The following is a 16,302-nucleotide window of genomic DNA, read 5'->3' on the forward strand; positions in this document are numbered from 1 at the left end:
TGGCTCTTTCCCTGCCTCCCCCTGGGATGAGAAAGGGATAGAGCCCCAGCCAATAGAAGGAGAAGAGGCGTGGCTCAGTAGCTCTGCTGTGCAATTGAGAGAGCCTGGCAAAGCAGGCTCTCCCTCCTCCCCTTCCTCCCCAAGTAAGGAGCCTCAGCCAATGGAGAAAATAGAGGCTTTTCTCCTGTGCAATTGAGCAAGCCTGGCAAAGCAAGCTGTGACACAGAAGGAAATAAGAGAGAGGGAGAAGAAAGCAGACTTGCTTGCGGGCCTGATCGGAACCCTCTGGGGGCCTGATCTGACCCTCAGGCTACACATTTGACACATCTGATCTAACGTAAGAGTTAAGTGTTTTGCATGCAGGGGGTGCCTGGTTCAATTGCTGATATCTCCAGACAAATAATTTCAACTGTCCACAATGTTAACATGTGATAACAACAACTGCCTCTGCATTTCTCCAAAAGACCCTTTGTGCTCTGATTGTCCTGTGGCACACTCCCATCTTTTCCAGGTTTCTTCTGCCATGACAGATGAAATTTGTCGACTTTCAGTACTGGTAGATGAATTTTCCTCTGATTTTCACCCGTCTTCACAAGTTTTGAAATTATATAAAAGCGTAAGTCCGTGCCCAGATTTTTTTTTTAAATTTTGTTTTGCCTGTTGCATTACTTGAGCACAGCTTATATGTGTGTGTATGTATACATGTATGTTTGTGTGCCTGTGTATAAATTAAAAAAAAAATTGACTTTAACATGCAATATATCCAGAGGTGGTTGAAGATGACAGAGAGAGACGTTAATAACAAAGTTATAATCCGAGAACATACTCTGGTTTAATCATTTCTATTGTAAGAGCCAGTTTGGTATAGTGGCTAAATGTGCAGACTCTTATCTGGGAGAACCGGGTTTGGTTCCCCACTCCTCCACTTGTACCTGCTGGAATGGCCTGGGTTAGCCCTTGCAGAGCTGTCCTTGAAAGGGCAGCTTCTGGGAGAGCTCTCTCAGCCCCACCCACCTCACAGGGTGTCTGTCGTGGAGGAGAAAGGTAAAGGAGATCGTGACTGCTCTGAGATTCAGAGTATAGGGCAGGATATAAATCCAATATCATCATCTTCTTCTAATTCTTTTGTACAGCAATCCACTTTAGGTCCCATTGGGGGAGACAAGTGGAATAAAAATTAAAAAATAAAATCTTGGAAGAGGAAATGTCAGCTGTTAAAAATGTAACATTCAGTGAGAACTTTCGTTCTTCAGAAGACTCTAATGCACCCTCCATGACACTCTTCCCTGCTGTGATGTGCTTGACGTTTGTGATCAGAGAGAGGCTGAATGTCAGCTGCCAGACTCTACTAGAGTCAGTCCAAAGATAGTTAAAAGGGGGATGTAAATCTCACTGCATCAGAATAGTTTTAGCCTTGTAGAATGTCAGAGTGCCTGTGATACTTAACAGGAGTGGGTGTGAGGAGGTGTGGCTCAGTGATGGGACATCTGCTGGGCATGCAGAAGGTCCAGGTTCAATCCCTGGCACCCCCAGGCCAAAGGACCAGGGAACAGGAGATGGAAAAGACCTCTGTCTGAGACCCTGGAGAGTCCCTTCCCCCATCAGAACAGGCAATGTGGACCAGGGCTTTTTTGTAGCAAGAGCTCCTTTGCATGTTAGGCCACACACCCCTGATGTAGCCAGTTTGGTATAGTGGTTAAGTGTGTGGACTCTTATCTGGGAGAACCAGGTATGATTCCCCACTCCTCCACTTGCACCTGCTGGCATGGCCTTGGGTCAGCCATAGCTCTGGCAGAGGTTATCCTTGAAAGGGCAGCTGCTGTGAGAGCCCTCTCCAGCCCCACCCACCTCACATGGTGTTTGTTGTAGGGGAAGAAGGAGATTGTAAGCCGCTTTGAGTCTCTGATTCAGAGAGAAGAGCGGGGTATAAACCTGCAATTCTTCTTCAGTCTGAGACCCTGGAGAGCAACTGCCAGTCTGAGTAGACAGTACTGACTTTGATGGACCAAGGGTCTGATTTGGTATAAGGCAGCTTCATGTGCTCATGTCCTCCCATCTGTGTCTGTGAAGTGGTCAAGAGAGGACATGAACAGAGCAGTGTGCCAGGAGGCAATTCGGCCCATATTAAAAAGTTTTATTTGATCGTGCAGCCATTGCTAGTGTTCAGGGGAAACCCTGCCAGCAATCAGACAACAATAACATCCTGAGATGATAACATATCACTTGTGCTCAGTATTGCTGGGCATTCGGTTAGATTATCCATTGGCTGTTTCCTTCCTCTCCCCCCGCCCCGCCATGTGAAACGCTCCAGGAACTCAACAAGCACATCGAAGAAGGCATGGGAAAGAACCTGGCTGACCGGTGCTCCATTGAAGTCAACATGTCCATGTATCAGTCACAGCAGAAAATGATTGGTAATGTTGATGCGTGGGAATGCGAAGCTTCCCTCTCTCTAACCCCGCTGCGCTCTCTGACATGTGGGGATGGAGGAGGGACCACGGCTCAATGGAATAGCCTCTGTTTTGCATGCAGAAATTCCCAGGTTCAGCCTCTAAGTAAAAGGGCCAGACAGTAGCCGACAGAAAAGACCCCCTACCCGAGACCCTGGAGATATTACTGCCTCAGTAGATATTGTAGCTGACTGGGGGAGGCCATGGCAAAAAAAAAAAAGGCAAGCACCAGTCATTTTCAACTGTGGGGTGACGTTGCTTTCACGTTTTCATGGCAGACTTTTTACGGGGTGGTTTGCCATTGCCTTCCCCAGTCATCTACACTTCCCCCCAGCAAGCTGGGTACTCATTTTACCGACCTCGGAAAAATGGAAGGCTGAGTCAACCTGGAGCCAGCTAGCTGAACCATCTTCCGCTGGGATCGAACTCAGGTCGTGAGCAGAGGGCTCCGACTGCAGTACTGCAGCTTTACCACTCTGCGCCACGGGGCTCTTGGCCATGGCAAACCACCCTGTTAAAGGCTGCCGTGAAAACGTGATGCAACATCACCCAGAGTCAGAAACGACTGGTGCTGGTACAGGGGACTACCTTTACCTTTTAAAAAAGATATTACTGATCGTGACGGATCAAGTATCCAATTCAGCATAAGGCAGGTTACACTGACCCACTTTCCCCCCAAAAACCTGGAATCCTATCTATGCTGGTCAAAATGCAGGCCCAGACCAAGCACAGTCCAAGAGCCACAAACAACAGTGATGGGAGGAACCAAGTCTAGAAGACTATTAACCGCGCTCAATCCACTCCTTTTTGCTTTTCTTAGAAAACCTGAAGCCACTGTTGCCTTCCGGGGTTCAGAACCAGCTCCACGTGCTCATTCCGTGCAGGAAGTTCGACCTCAGCTACGACCTGAACTGCCACAGCCTGTGTGCGGATTTCCAAGAGGACATCACGTTCCGCTTTTCCTGGGGCTGGACCTCCCTGGTCAGTCGGTTCCTTGGCCCCAAGAACGCTCACCGGATGCTCCTGGGCATGGGGGAGCCCAGCCTTGCCGTAAGCGTTTGAAAAGGCTTTTTCTAGGTGAACAGAGCTTGTGTAGGCAGCTGGTGCAGGCAGAAGTTAGTAAATGGGGAACATCTCCAGCGTCAAGAGAGATCAAGATGGGGAGCTGTGTTGGTCTGTCTGTAGCAGAGGAAAAGAGCAAGAGTCCAGGCGCACCTTAAAGACTAACACAGTTTGTGGGAGGATGTGGCGAACTGGACCCGTCTCAGCTGGGAGGTCCTGGCTTCGCCTACCCCTCCTGGGATTCTGACCTGAAGGGGCCGTTCCTCTCCATTGCCTGAGTATTGCTGTCACCGCTGTCCCTGTCTTGGGCCCTGGTTACGTCGCAGTAGTATCGGGACCGCGGAGGGAAAAAAAGCCGCAAAATGTATCACCAGCTCTCTGCACACGAAATATCCACAAAAATATCACCAAATTTCACAGTTTATAACAAAAACCGTTATAATCCACAGTGACAACAAGAATACAGTTGGTAAGCCATGTCCATTGTTCATTGCAACTATTGTCCAAATAAAGCAAAAAATCCACAATGGTGCATATTAGGTATTAGTCCAACGAAAGACTGGTCCAATTGTGGAAACCGTTTCGGATAAAAATCCTTCTTCTAAGGACCACTCATGTTCCTTTATAGAGTTTGATTGGTCCAGTAGCGCCAAAATTCATAATATTGGCGTCCCACAGATCATGCATAGACATTAGAGGAAGCCTGGATCAATACAGAGGAATGATATTATGAATTTTGGCACTATTGGACCAATCAAACTCTATAAAGAAGGGGTAGCCAACGGTAGCTCTCCAGATGTTTTTTGCCTACAACTCCCATCAGCCCCAGCCAGCATGGCCAATGGCTGGGGCTGATGGGAGTTGTAGGCAAAAAACATCTGGAGAGCTACCATTGGCCACCCCTGCTATAAAGGAACATAAGTGGTCCCTAAAAGAAGGATTTTTATCCGAAATGGTTTCCATAATTGGATTGGTCTTCCGTTGAACTAATACCTAATATGCACCATTGTTGATTTTTTTGCTTTATTTGGACAGTAGTTGCAATGAACAATGGACATGGCTTAACTACTGTAGGGGTGGCCAACGGTAGCTCTCCAGATGCTTTTTGCCTACAACTTCCATCAGCCCCAAACAGCATGGGGCTGATGGAAGTTGTAGGCAAAAAACATCTGGAGAGCTACCGTTGGCCACCCCTGACCGACTGTATTCTTGTTGTCACTGTGGATTGTAATGATTTTTGTTATAAATTGTGAAATTTGATGATATTTTTGTGGATATTTTGTGTGTGCGGAGAGTTGGCGATACATTTTGGGCTCTGGTTGGGCAGAATAGCCTCTTAATCTCCCTCTGGTGTCACTGGCCTTGGGGCTTCCCTAGGAATCCTCTACCTTCCTCCTAGCATTTCCAAGCTAGGTAGTACGGGGGGACTTCACTCCTTTAGCAGTCAAAGGATTTATTTAAACCTCACAACTATATACTGTGAGCTATAGAAGCAAACAGAAATAAAACAACGTAGACAAAAATGCTTCCTTTCTCTCCCTATTCTAAATTCATGTCCTAACTAGGTGGTATGTGGGGCCGGTACCTTACTTCATTACTCTGGGGTAAGCTGGTCAAACATCTCCCCCAACATGGCTGCCATCTCTGGCCCAGGAGCAGAGCTGTTCATTCCTCTGACTGTGGCAAGCTCCAGCTGATGACTGACTGGCTTCCCGCTCAAAACTCAGTAATATAAACAGGAGTTCCCACCCAGGGGACTGGCTCTCCCTCCTGCAGCATTCTAGGACAGATATCTAACCTTGATGGATTTCCTGTCCTCTCTAGGGACCTCCCCTTAAACACCTCCAAGGAAGCAGAACCCACAACACCCCTGGGCAACCAATTATACCGTTTGGGGCTGCGCCAAGGAATTCCCATTCTGGTGATGGATATGCCTTCCATTTGCAGAGGTTTACTCTAGGATCCAAGGCCATGTCTGACTGTGTGTGTGTGAGAGAGGTTTACTGAAGTACTTACTGACCCATTCCTTTGGCCAAGGGAGAAGGCATCGAACCTGCCTTGGAACGGTCTCCCAGGCAATGCAGCTCAAGAGGTCTGCTGGGATTTGCCAGCTTCCTCAAGAAGGAACTGGATTTGTCAGTTCCTGTGCCAGCCTGCCCTTATCTCAGCCCTCTTCTCTCCTAGCTCCCGAGGTCTCTAGCCTCGACCCCCTGCACTGCCAGCACCCCCACCTTGGCTCCAGAGAACCCATCGCAGGAGGAGCTCATGGTTTCCTTGGTGACAAATCTGGCATCGCTGACCTCCCGGACCTCCATGACCGTCATCATTGTGGGAGGAGTGGTAAGCGCCGTTGTTGCTTTTTGCCCTGGTGAGAAATTGCAGGAAAGGTTAGACCAGGGGTGTCAAACATGCAGGCCGGGGGCCAAATCAAGTCCCCAGAGGACTCCTATCAGGCCCCCGAGCAACTGGCTGTCATCTGCTTCCTTCTGCATCTCAGCTTGCTTTGCAAGGCTTGCTCAATCGCACAGCAGAGCTACAGAGCAAAATCTTGATTTTCTCCATCGGTTGGGAAGGGAGGGAAAGAGCCAGAGCTTCCTTTGCCCAGTTCCCTGGTTCCCATGGGAGAAATACAAAGAAAGCACCTTGAAGACTGACAAGCTCTAAGATTTCAAGTATGTTTTGTTTTAAAAAATTTTTTAAAAAATCTTTAGTTGTGTTCATGTCCTTTAAAAAGTTTATATATCTGCCACCTAATCTTAAACAGGAACACACATGGCCTGGCCGGCAAGGTCTCATTAGTGTCATATCTTGGCCTCATGACAAATGAGTTCGACACCCCTAGGTTAGACCCCCCCACCCAGAGAGGGTTGGCAACATGTAACCTAAGCTATAATGCCTCTCCATCTAGCTCTGCATGACTCCCCTTCTTGCCAAAACCTACGCGTGCTAGAATTCTTTGGGAGGGGCTGTGGCTCGCTTAGCATCTGCTTAGTGTGCAGAAGGTCCCAGGTTCAGTCCCTGGCATCTCCAGTTCAAAGGACCAGGTAGGTGGCGATGGGAAAGACCTCAGCCTCTGGAGAGCGCCACTGCTGGTCTGTGTAGGCAGTACTGACTTTCATGGACCAAGCGTTTGATTCAGTATAAGGCAGCTTCATGTGCCCCATGGCACCATTAATGCTATATGTTAGGGGTGGCCAACGGTAGCCAGTTTGGTGTAGTGGTGAAGTGTGCGGACTCTTATCTGGGAGAACCGGGTTTGATTCCCCACTCCTCCACTTGCACCTGCTGGCATGGTCTTGGGTCAGCCATAGCTCTGGCAGAGGTTGTCCTTGAAAGGGCAGCTGCTGTGAGAGCCCTCTCCAGCCCCACCAACCTCACAGGGTGTCTGTTGTGGGGGGGGGGGGGGGGAGGAAGGGAAAGGAGATTGTGAGCCGCTCTGAGACTCTTCGGAGTGGAGGGCGGGATATAAATCCAATATCTTCTTCTCCAGATGTTTTTTGCCTACAGCTCCCATCAGCCCCAGCCATTAGCCATGCTGGCTGGGGCTGATGGGAGTTTCAGGCACAAAACATCTGGAGAGCTACCGCTGGCCACCCCTGCTATATGTGTAGATCTAACTCACCCACTCATGCTAGCACAAAAACCTGGCATTGCTGTCAGCACTGCCACACTGGGAGGGGCTGTGGCTCAGTGGCAGAGCGTCTGCTTTACAGGCAGAGGGTCCCAGGTTCAATCCCCAGCATTTTCTGTTCAAAGGCAGTAGGTGATTGTTCAGAGGCTGGGAGAGTCTTCTGTCCAATGTTGTTTCACAAGGCAGCAGTGTTTGTCTGCGGCAGGAGAGCAAGATGCGAGTCCAGTGGCACCGGGCTGTGGCTCAGCGGCAAAACCTCTGCCTGACACGCAGAAGGTCCCAGGTTCAATCCCTGGCATCCCCAGTTAAAAGGACCAGGCTGTAGGCATGAAAAAGCTCTGTCTGAGACCCCGGGCAGCCCCTGCCAGTCTGAGTAGACAATACTGACTTTGATGGACTGACAAAATTTTCAGGGCATAAACTTTTGAGAGCCACTCCCTTTGTCAGATATGAATGGATCCTTGGCCCTTGAAATCTTTTATACCCCCCAAACCTTGCTGCTCTCTAAGGTGCTCCAGGACTTGAGTTCAGCCACTTGAGGTTGTTCAGGAATTCCTGCCGTCACGGGGGGACCGAGTTAGATGGTTCCCCGAGATTCCCTTCCTGCTCTCACCATATTTGCAGAGTGCTGCTTTAATGAAGACACAGTGACGGTTTGGACTCCTTCTGTTCACGGCCACACAAGTAACACATTGGCCCTGGGTTGCAGCTTGAGTTTGGTTTTAGTGGTTAAGTGCACGGACTCTTATCTGGGAGAACTGGGTTTGATTCCCCACTTCTCCACTTGCAGCTGCTGGCATGGCCTTGGTCAGCCATAGCTATCACAGGAGTTGTCCTTGAAAGGGCAGCTGCTGTAAGAGTTCTCTCAGCCCCACCCACCTCACAGGGTGCCTGTTGTGGGTGGTGGGGGAGGTAGTGGAGATTGTGACTGCTCTGAGACTCTGAGATTCAGAGTATAGGGCAGGATAAGTCCAATATATTCTTAAATACATTCTTAAAATGTCTCTCGTTAGCTTGCTATTTTTTTTTTTTAAATGTAACCCAGAGAGTTATAAGGGATCCTTAAAAAGGCAGCACACTCAGCCAAGAGAAGCTGCTGGTTAAAGCTCCATCAGTTTCCACCTTCTCTTTCAACCACCAGGCGAGAAGGGGAGCTTTTGCATTTTTAAAAAGTGATTTTTCAAACCAAATAGACCACCAGAGTAATTCTGAACTATGGAGTGTATCTGGAGATGCTCCAGCCCCTCTAACACGTAGTTGTAACACCTCAAGAAGGTGAAATTCTGAGCAGGATCATTCTTCAGCAGGAGGTCCCCCAGTGAGGCCAGAAGCCCTCCCACTGTCACCTCCCCAAGCTCTGAAAGAACAGAGCATCACTGCCCCAGAGCGTTCTCTCCATTTTGTTATTCGGTCGCACAGTTGAGTCCGACTCTTTGCCACCCCATGGACAAAGTCACGCCAGGCCCTCCTGACTTCCACCATCCTCCGAAGTTCGCTCAAATTCATGTTAGTTACATCAGTAACGCTGTCCAGCCAATCTTATCTTTTGCCGTCCCCTTCTTCTTTTGTCTTCTGTCTTTCCCAGCAACAGGATCTTCTCCAGTGAGTGCTCCCTTCTCATTTGGTGGCCAAAGTCTTTGAGCTTCAGTTTCAGCATCTGACCTTCCAGGGAACAGTCTGGGTTGATTTCCTTTAGGACTGACTGACTGGATCTTCTTGCAGTCCAGGGGACTCTCAAGATTGCTCTTTCTATACCTTGTGGCTAGTAGCCACTGATGGACCTCTGCTCCAGATGTTTATCCAATCCCCTCTTGAAGCTGCCTATGCCTGTTGCCATTCCCACTTCCTGCAGCAGCGAAGCCCACATGTTAATGACTCTTTGGGTGAAGAAGTTCTTTCTTTTATATGTTCTAAGCCTGTTGCGCCTTGGAGGGTTCTTGTAGTGTGAGAAAAGGAATTATTTCTCTACCTTCTCTATCCCGTGCATAATTTTCTTGAGTTTCCCTTCTCATAAGCAAAGGCTTCCCAACAAGTTGGCTCATTTGGCCAGCTCCCCTTATCGCAGCCACCTTTTAAGCTCCCCGCTTCCATTTTTCTCTTCCAGGTTTGGCGGACGGTCGGCTGGAAGGTCATCTCCCTCTCCTTGAGCGTGTACGGCCTGCTGTATCTCTACGAGAGGCTCACCTGGACGACCAAAGCCAAAGAGCGAGCCTTCAAGCAGCAGTTTGTCAACTACGCCACTGAAAAGCTGCAGTTGATCGTCACCTTCACCAGTAGGAACTGCAGCCATCAAGTGCAACAGTACGTTGCATCTGGTTTTCTGGTACTCTGTCCATCTCTCCATTTGGCCCTTCTCAGGAGTTGTTTTGTAGAAAAATAGGTGGTGAAACTCATTAGCATAACTCATTAGCATATGCAGCCGTCCACCAGCCAAAAGCAACCTGAGGCAAGAAAGGAGAGCCCCGGGCAAGCGAGGCCTGGCTAGAGATTCCTAGAGTGGCAGGCCAGTCCAAGCAGGCCTTGCTCGCCTGGGGCTCTCCTTGGCTGCCCCCCACCACAGTCAAAAGGCCAGCAAGCCACCCGCCACCCAAAATCACAGAAGAAGTGGAGAAAGGGTGGTGCGGGCTTCTCCAGGGGTTAATGAGGACTGCTGGGGGTGTGGCAAAGCTCCTGGTGGCTGGCTGGCTGCCCGTTCTCCTAATCCAGGGATTGTTATGCAGCTGCACCTAATATTCCATGGACAAGGTAGGTGGGGAGGAGGGGGGGGCCATCAGAAAGGTTCAGGAGCTGTGCTCCTGTGAGCTCCTACTGAATTCAAGGCCTGGCCCTTCCTCTTGAGGAAGCTGTGCAGTGCCACGGAAGCATACGGCCAGAGAATGAAAGAGCATCTTCCTTCTTAAATGCAAACCGAAATGGTTTGGATACTGCAGTTCTGGTCTGCTGATGGTGGTGCCTTCCTCTGGCGCAAGAAAAAGAGGGAAGCGTCGCAGTTAGGGGACTAGATCTAGAAGGTCCAGTCTTGGTGCATCAAAAAAGAAGCAATAGGTTATTTGCAAGCATTTTCAGCTTTCTGCCAGGCAGTTTTAAATCCGCTTGCGCAGCCATCCTTGAAAGCTCTGGGTGGCCTGTAACATCGCCAATGAATTCCCTGTTTGCGTCACCCCCCCTTCTGCTCCCTACAGCTATCACCCTTCGCCAGCGTAGAACCACTTCCCATCAGACGCCTTCCTTCAAAAACAATTCCTCCGTTTCTTATTCTCAATCCGCTGTGCCTGTGCATATGACGGTGTGGCGCAATGGTTGGAGAGGGGCTGCATCCGAGTCCAGCAGGACCTTAGAGATTTTCGGGGTGTGAGCTGTCAAGAGCCAAAGCTCAGCCTCTGAGGCACTGCTGTATTCAAATCTGGCTGCTCGACTGCAAACCAAGAGGTCTGAATGGTTCCTAGAGTGGCAGGCTAGATAACAGTTTTATGCTGCCAACAGGAATGGTGGATCATATAAGAGCCCCGCTGGATCAGAGCAGTGGTCCCTCTAGTCCAGCATCCTGCCTCACACAGGGGCCAAACCAGTTCCACTGGAGGGCCAACAACAAACCAGTTCCTTTGAAGGAGCTGGGCATGTTTAGCCTGGAGAGGAGGCGGCTGAGAAGTGATATGATCACCATCTTCAAGTACTTGAAGGGCTGTCATATAGAGGATGGTGTGGAATTGTTTTCTGTGGCCCCTGAAGGTAGGACCGGAACCAGAGGGTTGAAATTAAATCAAGAGAATTTCTGGCTCAACATTAGGAAGAACTTCCTGACCGTTAGAGCTGTTCCTCAGTGGAACAGGATTCCTCGGAAGCTGGTGGGCTCTCCTTCCTTGAAGGTTTTTAAACTGAGGCTAGATGGCCATCTGACAGCAATGAAGATCCTGTGAATTTAGGGGGGAGGGGTATTTGTGAGTTTCCTGCATTGTGCAGGGGGAATGACCCTGGAGGTCCCTTCCAACTCTTTGATTCTAGCAGGGAATAAAGACCAAGGCCTTCCCCTGATGTTGTCGACGCCAACAGAATTTTAGCTGGTCTCGTTAAGCAGGTTTCGTTCTCCCGGTGCTAAAACCTCTAGATTCTGCAGTGAGACAACCTAAATTCTGAGACTAGAATACGCATGATCTGGATGTGGTGTTTGTTTTGTACAGTCGGTTCTGTTTTCAGGATCTGAATGACCCCTTTATTTATTTGTTTACTTTAAGGATTTGGAAGGAGGCATCTCACTTTTAGAAGAGACTCCTTCTCCACTGCTGTTTTCTTCAACCATTTTGTCTCGCAGAACAGCCGGGAGAGGACAGAGGCTGCGGAGCCTGTGCTTGTGCAGCGCTCGCTCAGAACAAATTGGCCCCCTGGGTACCCCTGTGTAAAAAATTCCGTTTTGTCCATGTCGCATCATGAAGGAAACCTCCTTAACAGAATGCTTCCTGTTCACAGCAAGTCTACAGATTTGTAGTCAGCACGCAAGCCCCCTCGGAGAAGTCTTCTGTTCTGGGCCTTGCGGGTGGAAGAAGTCGATGGGCCTGATCTTGTTGGCTTTCTCTCTCGCAGGGAGATGGCCACGACGTTCGCTCGCCTCTGCCAGCAAGTGGACATCACAGAGAGAAACCTGGAAGAAGAGATCACCCGGCTGTCGAAAGAAATCGACCAGCTGGAGAAAATCCAGAGCAACTCCAAGCAGCTACGGTAAACGGCCGGTTTTGCAGTTGACAGGGTTTGCGTGTGGGGGTTGCTGTTTCCAATGTTGACATCTGAAAAAGCTTAGCTTGTGTTGGCTGAAGCACAGACGATTGTGAAATCAGGATCGTGTCGAGTTTGAGGAGGGGAAATCAAGCCCTGTTGATGTTCAGGGGTGGAGGGGGCGGGCCCTTCAGACGTTACAGAGAATCAAATACATTTCCCCCCACGTGTGGCTAATCTGGCGGAAAGCCACGACTGACCCTCACTTCCCGGAACGGCTATCTCTGTGACGCATGTATCTGCAAAAATACACTCTCATACATGGTGTGTTCACGTAACATCGTCATCATATTATTATTATTATTAGACCTTTAACCCTTGCCTTAACTAGCTTCCTCTCTCTTAAAATTTGGATCAGGAAAGGAAATCCTCTATTGTTTCTTAGCAGGGCTTTTTTGGTAGCAGGAACTCCTTTGCATATTAGGCCACGCCCCCCCGATGTAGCCAATCCTCTTGGAGCTTACAGTAGGCCCTGTAAGCTCTTGGAGGGTTGGCTACGTCAGGGAAGTGTGGCCTAATAACATCCAGTCCGATGAGAGTTCTGGCGAGCTCAAAAGCTTCTACCATGCTTTGCGTCCAGCTGGTTGATCCCAACCCTTGCAATCACTACCTGAAGCAGTACTGCCCCCTTGTGGGAGGAGCTCCCACACACAGCATCTCTGAGCAGCTTACCAAAGGCGTGAATCAACCTCACGGCATGCAGATTTCCCGACGTGTGCAGAGCCAATGTGGTGAGGTGGTTAGAGCAGAGGATCTGGGGGACCCTGGGCTTGAGGTCTTGTTCTGCCGTGAAACTCGCTGGGTGCATTTGGGGACCGCTCCTTCTCTAAGCCAAACCTACCTCGCAGGGTTTCCAGGGTGAAATTGTGGACAAGCAATGTATATATCTAGTTGGATAAAACATATTATCCAACATAAGGCTGGTTGGTCTGCTGAAATGAAGGATCTACAGCAGTGGGGCCGATCCATGTCGGGGAGGGACGGTGGCTCAGTGGTAGAGCATCTGCTTGGGAAGCAGAAGGTCCCAGGTTCAATCCCCGGCATCTCCATAAAAAGGGTCCCGGCAAATAGGTGTGAAAAACCTCAGCTTGAGACCCTGGAGAGCCGCTGCCAGTCTGAGAAGACGATACTGACTTTGATGGACCCAGGGTCTGATTCAGTATAAGGCAGCTTCATATGTTCATGTCCGAGGCATCTTATGGCTGTTACAGGCACCACCACACGGGGTGCTGTCTCTGTTGCCAGTTTCCGTGCGACTGGTGTCATATTACAGTCCGTGCTTTTTGATAGAATAAGCTCAGCAGGTCTCGTTTGTATATTAAGCCAAGCCCCCAGCAATGTCTCCTCTAAGCTGCAGAGTCTCGTGAGCAAAAATTCCACTTTGTGAGCCACTGGCATGAAAGTTGTGAGCTGCTGCATCAATGAATGTGCTCTGGGCTCGTCCTTCCTGAGCGAAGACAAAAACGTGTGAGCCGGAGGCTAAAAATTTGCCAGCTCACGCTAACTCAGCTTAGACTCGGGAACACTGACCCCCGGCACCAGGCCAGCCGGAACTGTGTTCCTGCTCAAAAAAAGCCTTGGCAATAGAAGATGAAGATATTGGATTTATATCCCGCCCTCCACTCCGAAGAGTCTCAGAGCGGCTCACAATCTCCTTTCCCTTCCTCCCCCACAACAGACACCCTGTGAGGTGGGTGGGGCTGGAGAGGGCTCTCACAGCAGCTGCCCTTTCAAGGACAACCTCTGCCAGAGCTATGGCTGACCCAAGGCCATCTCAGCAGGTGCAAGTGGAGGAGTGGGGAATCAAACCTAGTTCTCCCAGATAAGAGTCCAAGCACTTAACCACTACACCAAACTGGCAATCTTGTGTATTCTGTGCCCAACGATGTCTGCCTGTTGGCATAGACCAGGGATGTGAACATACGCCTCGCAGGCCAGAACTGGCCCACCCAGGGCTCTTATCCAGCCCGTGAGCAGCCGGTTGTTACCTTTATTGCTCGATGACAAGAGGTTGTGCGTAGTGTCCCTGTATACTGTCCCAGTGCTAAGACTAATGGGTGGTGGAAGTGGGAGGGTGCGCCTCAGGGAAATACTGTAAGAGTGTTCATGTTTAAATCGCGTTTGTATTCCATGTGAAAAATAATATTGTTAATTGCCTGTTTTTTTTAATTAAGTTTGTATCTCTGGTGCCTGGCATTAACATTCTACAGCACACGTGACCCGACTAGAAAAAGTGAAATTTCTGTCAGATCTGGGCCTCACAACAAATGCATTTGATTCCTCTGGTGGTTCTGGTTTCCCACACGTGGCCCAGCTTGAAAAAAATGAAATTTGTCAGATCTGGCCCTCATAAACAAATGCGTTTGACTCCTCTAGTGATTCTGGTTTCCCTTCAGTTGCTCCAGTTAGCGGGTGAATTCACAATCAGGTTTGGTCTATGGACGTCGTCTCCAACCTTTTCCCCCTCCTTTTCATCTAACAGGAAAAAAGCCGTTCAGCTGGAAGAAGAACTCGACAGTTTCACAAAGCAGTTTCTCCAAACGAAATAGAAACGTTCGCCTTTCTCCCCGCTGCCCCAGTGCTCCCGTAGGAAGCGCCAGATGGAGCTGAAACGGTGATGTGATTTTTTCCACACTGAAGCCACATGAATTTTCTCAAGCCCTCTCCGTTCCTTTCTCTCCACTGCCGCCCGACTCCCTTTTTCGATGCTTCGATAATAAACTGGGCCCGGAGATGCGGGAGATGGAAAGTATTATTTAACTGCTGACTTGGTCATTTTGCTATTTTTTTCTCAAAAAGTAATTATTTATATTAACTGGTGAATATATAATGTATTACTTGGAGATGTTTAAAAAAAAACCCAAGATAAATAAACTAGCAAGCCTTATAGTATTTTTATTAGCTTTTACCCCAGGGGCAATCTTTTCTTTCTGGTATCCAGGAAGAGTGATTCCTCCCGCCTGCCCCCCCCCACCCCCCCCACACACAATTCCTACATAAAAGTAACTCTTAGAGTGAAGCTAGACAGGATGCCATCCCTAGGTTCATGTCTCCATTTTGTAGAGTCCTGGAACATCTCTTAAGGACATCGTGGGGGCTCCGTTCTGGTCTGGACCACCACGCTGAGGGGGTTCTCTGGGGTTCGAGTGTTTCAGGACGAAACCAGGGACCGCATCTCATCTGCTTTGGCCCTTAGCTGGAATTCTCTGTGGGAATGTGCGTTGCCGGCTTTTTCTGCTGCTTGGTTGCAGAGCTTAAGCACTGAGTGATAGCATATTTAAGTGCAGGCGGCTAGGGGATTCCGTTTTCTTCTGAAGCCAATTCTTGAGCTGCGTATTGAAGCTTTAACATCTTCACCAATGAAACTCGACAGTTAAGATCACCCCTTTCTTTGGCCACAGGGATTGGGGCAGTTTTTTACATAGCTTTGTGAGGCATGCGTTGCTGTCAGTTGCCTCCCCCCAAAATGAGAGCCGAATTCCTACAAGCCAAAGGTATGGGATACTAGAATAAGGGACATTGGAACGATGGTCATTTGAGCCTTCCGAGCAGCAGTGAGTTTAGCTAGAACTGTTTCTGCCCTGTTTTTCTAACTGGGGCCTATTCCACATTCTCTCTTTCCTCACTTGTGCCTATTTCTTGAGGGGGGGGGAGGGGGACGGTGTCCTGTTCCACACATTTTTGCTTTCTTGTGTTTATTATTTAGTTTTTGTCCAACCAAGAATTAAACTAATGTAATATTAAAAGAATTAAATTAAAATTCCTATTTCTTGAGGGGATTCCACACACTTTTTTGCTTCCTCTAGGTTCAATATCACATTAGTTTATGTCCGACATTAAAAAACCCTGCAGTTTAATTCTTGGTTGGACATAAACTAATGTAATATTAAATCAACCACTAGGGGGAGCAAAAATGTGTGGAATGGGACACCGTTCCCCCCCCCCCAAAGAAACAGGAACTTACAAGTGAGGAAGATAATGCAGAAAAGCCCTTAGCTGTGTCTTATGCAGTTTTGAGAGACCTGGACATTTGCAGGTGTAGTGAATTACTATTAAATTACATGAATACAGCCTAAAATTCTTTCGGCGAGACCCAGTGTACGTTGCAAAGAAGGCAACGGGGTGTAGGGTGACGTGCTTCTTGGCAGCTCTGTTTGCCCTATGCAGACATAGACTGCTACCTGTGTAGTTTAAAAGAGCTACACAAGCTAAGGAGTGGCCACCTCTCCCTCACGGGGGATAATCTGTCAACAGTGGCCATGTTGACCAGCGGTGTGCATAAGCAAAGGAGGCTCTGAAGGCTTCTATGCAGCCTTGGCCTCCTTTCCATGGCCTCCTTGACTCGACCCAGATGCCCCTCGCCCATTAGTATTGCACAAGGAAACCAATGCA

General features: G+C 49.0%; 1 protein-coding gene across 1 annotated transcript in view; it reads left to right on the top strand.

The window, feature by feature from the left end:
- MFN1 (mitofusin 1) overlaps nucleotides 1–14,818 on the top strand; it is a 41,261-nt gene extending 26,443 nt beyond the window's left edge. Inside the window, exons 12-18 of the mRNA XM_060242551.1 lie at nucleotides 512–616; nucleotides 2,312–2,414; nucleotides 3,271–3,500; nucleotides 5,697–5,852; nucleotides 9,248–9,444; nucleotides 11,722–11,856; nucleotides 14,393–14,818. Of these exons, the coding sequence (XP_060098534.1) occupies nucleotides 512–616; nucleotides 2,312–2,414; nucleotides 3,271–3,500; nucleotides 5,697–5,852; nucleotides 9,248–9,444; nucleotides 11,722–11,856; nucleotides 14,393–14,459 (993 nt within the window). The 3' untranslated portion in view covers nucleotides 14,460–14,818. The remainder of the gene's footprint in view (nucleotides 1–511; nucleotides 617–2,311; nucleotides 2,415–3,270; nucleotides 3,501–5,696; nucleotides 5,853–9,247; nucleotides 9,445–11,721; nucleotides 11,857–14,392) is intronic.
- Nucleotides 14,819–16,302: the final 1,484 nt, after the last annotated feature.

This window comes from Heteronotia binoei, chromosome 6 (genome assembly GCF_032191835.1).
Source record: "Heteronotia binoei isolate CCM8104 ecotype False Entrance Well chromosome 6, APGP_CSIRO_Hbin_v1, whole genome shotgun sequence".
Lineage (NCBI taxonomy): Eukaryota > Metazoa > Chordata > Lepidosauria > Squamata > Gekkonidae > Heteronotia > Heteronotia binoei.